Source organism: Hyperolius riggenbachi, chromosome 1 (assembly GCF_040937935.1).
Source record: "Hyperolius riggenbachi isolate aHypRig1 chromosome 1, aHypRig1.pri, whole genome shotgun sequence".
In the NCBI taxonomy this organism is placed as follows: domain Eukaryota; kingdom Metazoa; phylum Chordata; class Amphibia; order Anura; family Hyperoliidae; genus Hyperolius; species Hyperolius riggenbachi.
Window position 1 is genome coordinate 11,496,975 of NC_090646.1, and position 15,008 is coordinate 11,511,982.

Sequence of the window (15,008 nt, forward strand, 5' to 3'; positions counted from 1 at the left end):
GTGGCCACATGCCCTGCCTGGCACACAACACCTGGTGTTGCAAAGGTTCCTGCTCACCTACCTGGGCATGGAGGATGTGCTGAAAAGGGCACATTTCAGACACTCACCCACTGTCACTGCATTGCTGTCAAACTTTCAGCAGCGCCAGGGCCTGCCACCCCACAGACTTGTGGCAGATTGCCCAACACACTGAAACTCTATCCTGGCAATGTTGGAGTGACTATGCCAGCACAGGATGGCCATATCCTGCTACCTACTGGAGGAGAATATTGTCGGTGTCACAACCCTGCAGATGCTGAGGGCTGCGGAGTGGGGGCAGATACAGCAGATCTGCCTGGTGTTGGCTCCATTTCAGCACGGAACAAACCTTGTGTACCGGTAGCATGCGTCCATCTGTAGTTGGCTGCTGATAATTTTCCTGCTGGACAGGGCACTGTCTGATCTGCTCGAACAGGAAGAGGCAGCCCTGGCAGAGCTGGATCAGTAGAGTATGCAGGCCCCATCTGAGGAGGACTTGCAGGTGGTGGTGGTCATCCGGGGTTGGGAAGGCATGTGGGCTTTAACTATGTTACCAAGTTTTATTTTAAAACTATATTGGGTGAATATAGTTTGACTGAACAGATAAATAATGTTGTTTTTTTCTTAATATTCACTTTAAAATGCATATAAAATAAAATAAGTCTTGGAAAAAGTACCACACAAAGAAAGCCTAATTTGTGGCAAAAAAAACAAACACTGTATAAATTATTTCAGTGTGATAAGTAGTGATAAAGTAATTTCTGAATGAAAGGACACAGCGCCGAAATGTGAGAATTGCTTTGGTGTTTAAGGTGAAAAAATCCCTTAGAGGTGAAGTGGTTAATGATGGTGCCAACCTACAGCTGATCCCCGGTTTCAAAATATGCATGCATACCCGTGTCCATAAATGAATATATTTGGATTTCAAAAATGTTTATTTATCTGCCAATAACTTTATCAGTACTTATCACACTAAAATGATCTATAGCTTGCTTTTTTCACCACCAATTAGGCTTTTTTTGGGTGGTACATTTTGCTAATAATTATTTTATTCTAACTTAATTTTAATGGAAATCATAAGAAAAAACAATGGGAACAAAATTATTATTTCTCAGCTTTTGGCCATTATAGTTTTAAAATAATACATGCTACCATAATTAAAACCCATGTATTTTATTTGCCCATTTCTCCAAGCTATTACACTGTTTAAATGATGTTCCGATCACAATGTATGGCGCCAATATTTTATTTGGAAATAAAGGTGCATTTTTTCAATTTTGCAACCATCACTATTTACAAGCCCATAATTTAAAAAATAACAATAATATACCCTCTTGACATACATATTAAAAAAAAAGTATAGTCCCTAAGGTAACTATTTATGGTTTGTATTATTGTAATTTTTTGTATTTATTTTTTTAATGAAAAATTTTATTTTGGTAACTATGGGAGAGTGTGGGAGGTAAGGAGTTAATTTTAAATTAGGTGTAGGTCTTTTTACTAAAATAAATGTATGTAGGTGTAGTTTCACTATTTGGCCACAAGTTGTCCTCACTCATTAGCTTCCTGAGTGTACTATTAGTAAGCGAATAGGATGTAATGTGTGGACGTGTAAGTTTCGGTTTTTGTTAATGACCACGGCATCTCATTAATACCGATGATCATTGACACAGGGACTTACAGCAATGAATGGGAACTGTAACGACCGGCAGGGAGGATAAGCGCGGGAACGAATGGGAGTGAGCAGCAGCAAGGGACGAGTAACTACGTCCATGCGAGGTGTAGAGGGATTTTGCAGGGATGAAGATACTTGACCCAGGGGAAGAGCAGTGGTCTAGGCAAAGAATGGAGTAAATGGAAGGGGACAGACAAACAATAATTAAGCAGTTTACAAATGTTGTCATATCACATCATGTCCTCCATTTAGAGAACTTTATAATTTGTAGCAGGTTTTTCTTCTACTGTTTAGTTCAGGTTTGAAATGTATGATATAGCATTTGGGTAAAAATATACAGCCTAAAATTCCAGCACAGGAGGCCAGTATGGCGAATACCTCCACAGCCACCATGTACTTCCCTCTGGTGCTCAGATAGGCCGGGATCATGGCAATCCAGACACTGCAGAACACCAGCATGCTGAACGTGATGTACTTGGCCTCATTAAAGCTGTCCGGTAATGTCCTCACCATGAAAGCCAGGAGAAAACTCACAGCTGCCAGAAACCCCATATAGCCCAACACAGAGTAGAAGCCAATCACTGACCCCTCATTGCACTGAATGATGATCTTCCCAGGAGATGACATGTCATACTCCTTATAGGGAGGAGACACTGACAGCCAAACAGTACAAATCAAAATTTGGACAGAAGAGCAGATGACAACTAAGGAATTGGAGAGTTTGACCGTAACTAGCCTTTTCCAGTAACTTCCAGGTTTGGTGGTTTTGAAGGCAATGCAGACAGTGACAGTCTTGGCCAGAAGACAAGAGACGGAGATGGAGAAGAAGACTGCAAATGCCACCTGTCTCAGCAAGCAGGTTATATCCACAGGACATCCGAGGAACAAGAAGACACAGAGGAAGCTCAGCAGGATGGAGGTCAGGAGAATGAAGCTCACAGTCCGGTTATTGGCTTTCACTATCAGAGTGCCCCAGAAATAAATAAAGTTTCCTAATATAAATATTGTCATAGAAGAAAATGTTAGAGATGCCAATGAAAACACTAAAGCCAAAACATCATCGTAGGACAGAAACTCATCGACCCGGGGAACACATCTCACGTTCTTCTCATCCGGCCACTCTTCATCAGGACACTTGAAGCAGCTTTCACTATCTGCAATGAAAAGGGAAGTAGATAAATCATTTCTCTCTAAGAAATGGAAGTTTGAAACATTTACAGTAAGATTCCAAAATCCAGGAAAAATTCACAGACACATTCATGACCTTCTTTATTTGATTATGCATTCAAAGTTTTTAAAAACAGAGCTTTTACCTAAAAATTGCTTCAAGTACCATGCAGTAATGATCGTACTCTGTTAATTGCGATGAAGCAAAATTTTGTGTACATTTTTGCAATTACGGCCATACATAATAACAATTCGGACGTTCAATTGATTTAGTGTAATCCGTTCTCTTGCGTAATTATGTGCCCCATACATGCAAAATGCAAAATACATGCAAAATTGTCAAAATATGTTTCTTCATAGCATTTACAAACAAAGGTAATTACAATTTTACCTGAAATTTCACATTATGATTTTGCATCATAATTGTGAATAATGATGCAAAATTACGATAATGAGTGATTTGTGCTCATCACTATCCCTCTGAGATGATAGACTTTTCTACTGCAAGTCTGGATCATGGCGATAAAGGATCTAAATCACTGCAGTTGCATGATTCCAGTTAGGTATTGGAATAGAGTTATTGTGTTTAGACATTCTTTTTAAGTTTCTAAGCCAGAACCGGCATACGAGAATTCTGATATGGTTGACTAAATACCCTCTTTCCCCGAAATTCAGAAATCCCCCGAAAGTAAGTCCTAGTAAAAAACTTGAGCATGCTCAAATGTAAGCCATACCCCAAAAGTAAGCCTGAACAGCAGTAAGGGGAAAAGTATGGCAACTTGTGTTATTACTGGAGCCCAGAAACACAACTTGCCGTACTTCTTGCCCATAGGCTGAAACTCAGGGACACAGCGGCCTGGAGCTGGAGGAAAGAAGAGGATGCACAGGGGGACACAGGAGGACAGGACATAGAAGAGGACACGGGGACAGAGGGAGACAACAGGAAGACATTAAACTAAAGGTACAAGGGGGGCACAGGGGAACACAAGAAATGGATTCAGCAGAGGAAGAGGCAGCACAGTGGGGAAGGCAGGAGGACACAGCACAGGAACTTGTGTGTACATAGAAAGATAAGATATCCCCTGAAAATAAACCCTAGCACATCTTTTGGTGCAAAAATTAATATAAGATACATTGTTATTTTCAGGAAAACACGGTATGATGGTGATGTTGCATTCCTAGCCACTCATGCAGAGGAGGGTTATGACGACTTTACTCTGGAGATTTTACTCATTTCTTTCTTTTGTGTATCTGTAAACATATTATTACTATTATTAATATTTAGTACTAGCTGGACGCCCAGCGTTGCCCGGGTATGTATTTGGCTGGTTTTGGCCCCTCCCCCTTTTCCTAACCCTAACACACAATTTCTTAATTACTTAATGACCAAGTTTGTGAGCTTTGCGGTCTTTGGCATCAATAATTTGCATTGAAATAAAATAAATCTGATTGGCTGTGGCTCCACCCCTTTTCTGAATTTGAAGCCACATCACCCAATGGCCAAGTGTACCAGGTACAGGTGATTAACAGTGCAAGAGGCTTGTGCCATTAACAGTGCAAGAATGGCAGCAATTAAATATTCCCCTTAAAAATCAATAGGTGGAATTTGATTGTCTGTTGTAGGCTCCACCCACCTTTCTGAATATTAATCCCAGTCACCCAGTGACCAACTGTGCAAAGTTTGAGAACCCTACCATTAACAGTGTAAGAATGTCTGCAGTTTACATTTTCCCAATACAATTTGTATTTTTATCCACCCACTGATTTCTGATTGTTCAGGTATGTATTTGGCTGGTGTTGGCTCCGCCTACTTTTTCTAACCCTAACGCACAATTACTTAATTACCAAGTTTGTGCGCTGTGTGGTCTTTGGCATCAATAATTTGCATTGAGATTAAACAAATCTGATTTACTGTTTGTGGATCCACCCCTTTGTCTAAATTTGAACCCCAGTCACCCAATGACCAACTGTACCAGGGTTAAGGCTTGTGCCATTAACAGTGCAAGAATGGCAGCAATGAAATATTCCCCTGAAAAATCAATAGGTAATTTTTGATTTGCTTTTGTAGGCTCCACCCACTTTTCTGAATATTAATCCCAGTCACCCAGTAACCAACTGTGCAAAGTTTGAGAACCCTACAATTAATAGTGTAAGAATGGCTGCAGTTTACATTTTCCCTGTAAAATTTGTATTTGTCTCCGCCCACTTATGACCCCGCGTTGCCCGCTTATGTATTTGGCTGGTGTTGGCTGTGCCCACTTGTCACGGATGATTGCGGGGACGCAGGCGCGTCCTGGACGCCCGTGAAGAAAAGAACGATCGCACTCGATTCCTGCATCAAGTGCGCCTCAGATCAATAGAACCAAGATTTGACGTGTAGTATCCCTCTGCTTAAAACAGCTGGGGAATCTGTCTTAGCTAAGTGACGGCCTGGGGGAAGGTGTTAATTAGCTTGGACATATTCCCTGTGGAAGGCACAATTTCCCTTTTGGTTCTGGGAACCAGGTGACACATAGCTGATCTCATGGAGATGTTAATTAACCAAAGGATGCCTAGGTGCAGCCAAGCAGGCTACGAATCCACGGGAGGTCTTGACACTTTGCTCCCTAGTAAAGATCAAAGGAAAGTCAGCTGTTAGCAGCTAGAACACAACCTCAGTCTCATGGCATAATCCATAACTTCCCAGATCTGTCATATTTCTGGGGTTCCTGAGATGGCAGCTTCGCCAAACGTGGGGGAAGTGTAGCATGAGCCCCGGTGCTGGTTCTGAGGAAGTTTCAGAACATTCTGAGGTAAGGACTGCCAGTTAGGCAGTTTGAAAATGCCCTGATGATACCACAGGGGTCCCACCCCTCATGTCTGGTATCAGGGCGCTGGGTAAATCGAGACAGACCTGAAAATGTTAATAAATCTGCCCTGACCTGTACGGTTCTGTGAGATAGAGCCCATATATGGGTAGATATGATTTCTAGCCCCAGTACAAGGGGAGGGCTCATCTCATCTTTGAAGGGGGTGTATGGCTCCCCGCCCTCACTCCCTCCTACTGAAGCAGGGGCATAAGAATGGCTGAGAACCCAAACTCAGTGTCCTCCACACTGAACCATCTTGCACTCATCAGATGCCAGCTTGAGGATATGCTGGCATCCACCTGGTCTGAACTCTGAACTCTGAACTCTGGACTTTGAAACCAAGAACTTTATGATTCTTCCCACAATAAGGACATCTTTCCAGGAACTAAGTATTTTTCTCCCTTCTTTTATTTAGGCTGGCTATTACTGTTTTAATAATTGTTGATTTTAATAATTGTCTGTATATATTAATTATTTATATTGCTGTGAATAAAAGACTTCCTCCAAGTCATTCACTGTTTCGCTACCCTGCTTATCAGCACACACAGAAATGATCCCGGGTCTCTGAAGATACGCTACTGTTTGTTTGCTGTTGGCTAGACAGAATATCGTGTGTTTAACCGTTTTATTCGCAGGATTAGTCAGTCAGTTAGTGGGCCCCACGGTCCCATGATAACCGCGGTGGTGGCAGTTTACTTTGAACCAGTGGGTGAAGTGGTAATCACCCGTGTCTCACAGGCTTCCTTCTGAGTTGTCTGCGGCTAATTCTTAACGGTTCCTGCGCATTGACTGCGACCAGAGTTCGCACGATCTGTGCGCTGGCACCGTTTAGAAGGCTAAGTGCGGTCAGCCACTAGGGCTCCTGTGACAGTGTTAGGCAGCGGTTGGGACCTGTGTTGTGCTGAAAGTATCTGTGATAGCGCTAGCGCTATCGAGAAACGAACTAATTCGTTGGTGTAGCTGGAAGGCAATATATTTTTTATATATACAGAGAGACTGTGTAGCCAGTACCCCTCCCCAAAAGTTTTATTTTATTTGGCGTGGAAATGTCCGGGAACTACAAGAAAATGTGCCTGGCGGACCTGCAAAATCTTTGCCAAGAGAGAGGCATTGATGTCGGCCGCAAGAAACAAGGGGACCTGGTAACGGAATTGTTTCAATGGGATACCCAGCAACTGCAGGAGCTGGATGTGTCTGCTGAGGTAGACGCTGACCCATCTGACTCAAGGCAAGGGGAACCAGAGACTGAGACTCCTGACCGTACAGAGGTTGTGCATCCTGAGGGCCCTGCATCAACAGTTACGCAGGAGAATGTCAGTGTGGACCCCAACCCCAAAGTTTCTGAAAATACTCGCCCGGAACTGGCCAGTACTGGACTGACCAGGGGTGCTGACCCGGTAATGCAGCAGGCATTACAAAAGCTGATGGAGACTGACCTGGACAAGTACATGCAGTACATGGAAGCCCGCGAGGAGCGGGAACGCCAATCTGCAGAACGCAAGGCTGCTGCTGCTGCTGCAGAACGCCACGCGGAGAGGGATGCCGCTGAGCGAGAACGGGAGCGCCAACGACAGCATGAGCTAAACATGGCAAAAGTGCAACAGGCCAGCCGGAGTTCACCGCCCAGCCTCCCTGCTGAAGGAGCTGCAGCACCCGTAAGTGCAAAATTTAAATTTGCTAATATCGAGAAAGACACAGACATTGACTTGTTTTTGCGATCTTTCGAAAAAGCATGCCGTCAGTATCGTCTGTCCCAAGACCAGTGGGCCAGACATCTGACACCTTTGCTGCGCTACAAAGCGCTTGATGCTTTCGCAGAATTGCCTGCGGAAAAGGATAATGATTATGCTGCTATAAAAGACGCTATCATTACTAAGTACCAGCTGACGCCAGAAGCCTATCGGAAAAAGTTCAGGGCCTGGCAGAAAAAGTCTTCTGATTCGTACCGAGATGTGGTCAGCAGCTTGCTCACCACACTACGCCAGTGGACTCTAGGCCTCACCAAAGGGTCCTATGGCGTCCTGGAGGACTTGATAGTCCTCGAACAATTTCTGAACATTTGCCCTGCTGATGTACGACAGTTTGTGCTAGAACGCAGGCCGGCTTCAGCAACTGTCGCTGCAGACCTTGCTGAGACTTTTGCAACTACCCGGGTGGCTGATACCCGCAGAACTGTCCCATCCAGCTGGAGAGGAGGTCAGCCCAATACCTCGGCAGACCCTCCTGCCCCTGTGAGCCGTCCGCCACAGAGGCCACCCAGCGCAGCTGCTGCACCCAGGCCTGCAGCGCCTGGAGAGGTCACCTGTCACTACTGCCGCCAGCCCGGACACATGAAATTCGACTGTCCGGAGCGGAGACAGACACCACCAGCACCTGGATCATCTGCATCACCTGTACCTCACCCACAGCAGAGGCAGCCCGCCAGCGAACCACAGCCTGGATCATCAGATTTTGTCCTGTTTGCCCGCGGAAAGGAAATCCGCGACCGAACCGACCAGCAGCAACTTGTTAGAGTGAACTGCAAAGTTGTCACCGGATTTCGAGACACCGGAGCTGACATCACGTTAGTTCACTCACATCTTGTGCCAAAGGAGAGCATCAGCTCCAGCCGATCCCTTGCCCTTACTGGAGTAGAGGGCACCCTTTTTCACATAGCCCACGCGACAGTGAAGCTGGATTGGGGAGTGGGAGGAATCCAAGAAAGGGTTGTTGGGGTTATGAAGGATCTCCCAGTCCCTGTGTTGCTGGGGACTGATTTGGGCAAGCTTGTGTCCTACTATGAACCTGCCACGACCGCCTTGTCGCTCACGGAAGGAGACGGACTCTCCACCCACCACCAGGTACTTTATACACTTGGGGGAGCACCAGGGGGAGGTGGGTTGAATGTGCCCAGTTCAAGGGTACCAGGTTCAATAGTGCCTGCTTCAAAGGCACCTGAGTTTGATGTACAGACTGTCTGTTGTGATGATGCTGTAACTGTACCTGAGTTTACTGTACAACCTGTCTGTAATGAAAAAATGTCTATACCTGTCAATGTCATTACTGCATGCAATGATGATTTGAGTAATGTCCGTCTGTGCCATTCTGACAGTGTACCTGTGCTAGCAGTACCGCGCAGCTGCACTGCTCAGAACCCGAGCTCAGAACAGGTGGAGGGGGTTCCGGCCTCCTCCCCCTCCTCTGACCGCAGGGATGAGACCTTTCAGCCGCTGGCCTCGTGTGACATGAGCCAGTTGGCTGAAACTGACAGCGCCGTATTCTCAGCCACACTACAACGTGACCCAAGCCTGGAGGTGCTCAGGCAGCAAGCCGTTGAGCCCCTCGCAGACGGGGCCGCTTTCAAGGTGTACTGGGAAGGTGGGAGACTGTACAGTAAGTCTGTACAGCCCCCTACAGGCAGATCCCACGCGAATACCAAATGGCTTGTGGTCCCGAGTGCGTTCAGGGGACATGTGCTGAAATCCGCACATGGTAATCCTCTGACAGGGCACTCAGGGGTCCGCAAGACACTTGCCGGTATTCGGAAACAGTTTTATTGGCCCCGGATGAACAGGGATGTAGCAAACTACTGCGGGGCATGTGCCGTCTGTCAGGGGCTGGGAAGGTCCAGGGATTCCCGCGGGGTTCCCGTAGGTCCACAGCCACCCAGCAGGGGAACCCTGCGTGGGCTGGCTGTTGACCTAACCAACCCACTGCCCGTTGTCAGCAGTCCCGGCAGGCACCACGTCCGACTGCAGTGGCGCAAACGCCCTGTCCAGAACGGTCCATGTTGGGTCAACCCTGAGGGTAGCAGACCGCGACCGGTCCAGGGGAACCGAGCCACAGGCTCCAATAGGTTTTCCCGCCGTACCGGCAACTCGAGGCCCGTCAGCCAGGTTAGCGGCGCCGCCACACATCTTGCGGATGAGTGGCTAAGCCACGGACAAGGGGGAGGGCTGTCACGGACGATTGCGGGGACGCAGGCGCGTCCTGGACGCCCGTGAAGAAAAGAACGATCGCACTCGGGGTAGATATGATTTCTAGCCCCAGTACAAGGGGAGGGCTCATCTCATCTTTGAAGGGGGTGTATGGCTCCCCGCCCTCACTCCCTCCTACTGAAGCAGGGGCATAAGAATGGCTGAGGACCCAAACTCAGTGTCCTCCACACTGAACCATCTTGCACTCATCAGATGCCAGCTTGAGGATATGCTGGCATCCACCTGGTCTGAACTCTGAACTCTGAACTCTGGACTTTGAAACCAAGAACTTTATGATTCTTCCCACAATAAGGACATCTTTCCAGGAACTAAGTATTTTTCTCCCTTCTTTTATTTTTCATACTGGCTATTACTGTTTTAATAATTGTTGATTTTAATAATTGTCTGTATATATTAATTATTTATATTGCTGTGAATAAAAGACTTCCTCCAAGTCATTCACTGTTTCGGTACCCTGCTTATCAGCACACACAGAAATGATCCCGGGTCTCTGAAGATACGCTACTGTTTGTTTGCTGTTGGCTAGACAGAATATCGTGTGTTTAACCGTTTTATTCGCAGGATTAGTCAGTCAGTTAGTGGGCCCCACGGTCCCATGATAACCGCGGTGGTGGCAGTTTACTCTGAACCAGTGGGTGAAGTGGTAATCACCCGTGTCTCACAGGCTTCCTTCTGAGTTGTCTGCGGCTAATTCTTAACGGTTCCTGTGCATTGACTGCGACCAGAGTTTGCACAATCTGTGCGCTGGCACCGTTTAGAAGGCTAAGTGCGGTCAGCCACTAGGGCTCCTGTGACACACTTTTCTAACCCTAACACACAATTACTCAATTACCAAGTTTGTGAGCTTTGCGGTGTTTGGCATCAATAATTTGCATTGGAATGAAACAAATCTAATTGGCTGTTTGTGGCTCCACCCCCTTTCTGAATTTGAACCCCAGTCACCCAATGATCAACTGTACCAGGTTTGAGGCTTGTGCCATTAACAATGCAAGAATGGCAGCAATGTAAATATTCCCCTTGAAAATCAATAGGTTAATTTTGAGTGGCTTTTATAGACTCCACCCACTTTTCTGAATATTAATTCCAGTCACCCAGTGACCAATTGTGCAAAGTTTGAGAATCCTACAATTAACAGTGTATAAATGGCTGCAGTTTACATTTTCCAGTGAAATTTGTATTTGTCTCCGCCCCCTTTTTGGTTATGGGAATAAAAAGTATCCAATACTTTATTCCAGGTAATGTACTATGTGTGTGCCAAATTTCATTCACATCTGTTCAGGTGTGTGTGTGTGTGTGTGTGTGTGTGTGTGTGTGTGTGTGTGTGTGTGTGTGTGTGTGTGTGTGTGTGTGTGTGTGTGTGTGTGTGTGTGTGTGTGTGTGTGTGTGTGTGTGTGTGTGTGTGTGTGTGTGTGTGTGTGTGTGTGTGTGTGTGTGTGTGTGTGTGTGTGTGTGTGTGTGTGTGTGTGTGTGTGTGTGTGTGTGTGTGTGTGTGTGTGTGTGTGTGTCTGGATAGTGTAATGGTTAAGGGCTTTGCCTCTGACACAGGAGACCTGGGTTCGAATCTCGGCTCTGCCTGTTCAGTAAGCCAGCACCTATTCAGTAGGAGACCTTGGGCAAGTCTCCCTAACACTGTTACTGCCTATAGAGCGCGTCCTAGTGGCTGCAGCTCTGGCGCTTTGAGTCCGCCAGGAGAAAAGCGCGATATAAATGTTCTGTGTTTGTTTGTTTTGTTTGTGTGTGTGTGTGTGTGTGTGTGTGTGTGTGTGTGTGTGTGTGTGTGTGTGTGTGTGTGTGTGTGTGTGTGTGTGTGTGCGTGCCGCGATCACGCGAAAACGGCTTGACCGATTTGAACGAAACTTGGTATACAGATCCCTTACTACCTGGGATGATATGTTCTGGGGGTCTCGCGCCCCCCCCTGCACACCTGGGCGGAGCTACAAACAGCAAATCAGATTTCACCCATTCAAGTCAATAGAAAAAATGTAAAAGGCTGCCATTCTCACAGTAATCAAGCCAGAGACCCCACACCTGGCACAGGTGGTCACTTGGTGACCGAGGTTACGAATCCAGGAAAGATGGGAGGAGCATAACACAGCCAATCAAATTTCAGCCGTTCATTTTAAATGGAAAAATGTAAATCGCAGCCATTCTTAGACTGTTAATCGCAGAGTTCTCAAACTTGCCACAGTTGGTCACTGAGTGAATGCGATTAAGATTCAAGAAAGTGGGTGGAGCCTACAACTGCCAATCAAAATTCACCTATTGATTTTCAAGGGGAATATTAAAACTGCTGCCATTCTTACACTGTTAATGGCAGAGGCTTCAAACCTGGTACAGTTGGTCATTGGGTGACTGGGGTCCAAATTCACTAAAGGGGCGGGGCCACAAACAGCCAATCATATTTCCTTGCTGGATAAACTGCTTCCATTCACACATTTTTGATGCCGGGAACCTGAAAGCTCACAAACTTGATCATTGAGTGACTGTGTGTCAAGGTTACAAAAAGTGGGCGGAGCCAAAAATAAAATTCACTGGGAAAATATAAACTGCAGCCATTCTTACACTGTTTCTGGCAGGGTTCTCAAACTTTGCACAGTTGGTCACTGGGTGAATGGGATGAATATTCAAGAGAGTGGGTGGATCCTACAACAGCCAATTAAAATTCACCTGTTGATTTTCAAAGGGAATATTTACATTGCTGCCATTCTTACACTGTTAATAGCAGATGCTTCAAACCTGGTACTGTTAGTCACTGGGTGACTGGGGTACAAATTCAGAAAGGGGGCGGAGACACAAACAGCCAATCAGATTTGTTTAATTTCAATGAGAATATACAAATAATTGATACCAAAAGCCCAAAGCTCATAAACTTGATCATTGAGTGACTGTATGTTAAGGTTAGAAAAAGTGGGCGGAGCCAACAACTGCATTTTATTCCAGGGGAAAATATAAACTGCAGCCATTCTTACACTTTTAATGGCGGGGTTCCCAAACTTGACACAGTGGGCCACTGGGTGACTGAGATTAATATTCAGAAATGTGGGTGGAGCCAACAACAGCCAATCAAATTTCACCTATTGATTTTCAAGGGGAATATTTACATTGCTATCATTCTTACACTGTTAATGGCAGAGGCCTCTTAGTTGATAGGTGACTGGGGTCCAAATTCACTAAAGGGGGCGGAACCACAAACAGCTATTCAGATTTGTTAGATTGATTTCAGCCATTCTGTTATTGGCAGGGTTCTCAAACTTGACACAATTGGTCAATGGATGAATGGGATTAATATTCAGGAAAGTGGGTGGAACCTATAACAGCCAATCAAATTCACCTATTGATTCTTAAGGAAAATATTGAAACTGCTGCCACTCTTACACTAATAATGTACCATGTAAACTGCAGCCATTCTTACACTGTTAATGGTAGGGTTCTCAAACTTTGCACAATTGGTCACTGGGTGACTGGGATTAATATTCAGAAAAGTGGGTGGAGCCTACAAAAGACAATCAAAATTCACCTATTCATTTTCAAGGTGAATATTTAATGGCTGCCATTCTTGCACTGTTAATGGCACAAGCCTTAAACCTGGTACAGTTGGTCATTGGGTGACTGGGGTTCAAATTTAGACAAAGGGGTGGAGCCACAAACAGCCAAACAGATTTGTTTAGTCTCAATGCAAATTATTGATGCCAAAGACTGCAAAGCGCACAAACTTGGTCATTGAGTAATTGTATGTTAGGGTTAGAAAAAGTAGGCGGAGCCAACACCAGCCTAATACATACCCGAACAATGTCAGGACATCAGTGGGTGGAGAAAAATACAAATGTCATTGGGAAAATGTAAACTGCAGCCATTCTTACACTGTTAATGGTAGGGTTCTCAAACTTTGCACAGTTGGTCACTGGGTGACTGGGATTAATATTCAGAAAAGTGGGTGGAGCCTATAAAAGCCAGTCAAAATCCACCTACTGATTTTTAAGGGGAATATTTCATTGTTGCCATTCTTGCACTGTTAATGGCACAAGCCTCTTGCACTGTTAATCACCTGTACCTGGTACAGTTGGCCATTGGGTGATTTGGGTTCAAATTCAGAAAAGGGGTGGAGCCATAGCCAATCAGATTTATTTTATTTCAATGCAAACCTTTTTTACCTAAAAGGGATACTGTAGGGGGGTCGGGGGGAAATGAGCTGAACTTACCCGGGGCTTCTAATGGTCCCCCTCAGATATCCTGTCCCCGCGCAGCCACTCACCGATGCTCCGGCCCCGCCTCCGGTTCACTTCTGGAATTTCAGACTGTAAAGTCTGAAAACCACTGCGCCTGCGTTGCCGTGTCCTCGATCCCGCTGATGTCATCAAGAGCGCACAGCGCCGGCCCAGTATGGTCTGTGTCTGCACAGTACACTCCTGGTGACATCAGCGGGAGCGAGGACATGGCAACGCAGGCGCAGTGGTTTTCTGATTTTAAAGTCAGAAATTCCAGAAGTGAACCGGAGGCGGGGCCGAAACATTGGGGAGTGGCTGCGCGGGCACAGGATGCCTGCGGGGGACCATTAGAAGCCCCGGGTAAGTTCAGCTCATTTTCCCCGACCCCCCCTACAGTATCCCTTTAATTTCCCTTTAAAATGCATCCTACTAATATAATAAATGGGAAAGTTCGGATGTTTGGATGTTTGGATGTTTGTTACTCGATCACGCAAAAACGGCTGAACAGATTTGAATGAAATTTGGCACACACATAGCACAGTACCTGGAATAAAGTATAGGATACCTTTTATTCCCATAACCATAAAGGGGGCGGAGACAAATACACATTTCACTGGAAAATGTAAACTGCAGCAATTCTTACACTGTTAATGGTAGGGTTCTCAAACTTTGCACAATTGGTCACTGGGTGACTGGGATTAATATTCAGAAAAGTGGGTGGAGCCTATAAAAGCCAATAAAAACTTACCTATTGATTTTCAAAGGGAATATGTAATTGCTACCATTCTTGCACTGTTAATGGCACAAGCCTTAAACCTGGTACAGTTGATCATTGGGTGACTAGGGTTCAATTTCAGAAAGGGGGTGGAGCCACAAACAGCTAATCAGATTTGTTTCATTCCAATGCAAATTATTGATGTCAAACACCGCAAAGCTCGCAAACTTGGTAACTGAGTAATTGATTAATTGTGTGTGAGGGTTAGAAAAGTGGGCACAGCCAACACCAGCCAAATACATAAGCGGGCAATGCCGGGTCATAAGTGGGCGGAGACAAATACAAATTTTACTGAGAAAGTGTAAACAGCAACCATTATTACACTGTTAATTGTAGGGTTCT

General features: G+C 45.5%; 1 protein-coding gene across 1 annotated transcript in view; it reads right to left on the reverse strand.

Moving 5' to 3' along the window:
• Positions 1-1,951: 1,951 nt before the first annotated feature.
• The window catches only part of LOC137550970 (vomeronasal type-2 receptor 26-like), a 76,193-nt gene continuing 63,136 nt past the window's right edge, over positions 1,952-15,008 (reverse strand). Inside the window, exon 4 of the mRNA XM_068271344.1 lies at positions 1,952-2,847. Coding sequence (XP_068127445.1) covers positions 1,952-2,847 — 896 coding nt within the window. The remainder of the gene's footprint in view (positions 2,848-15,008) is intronic.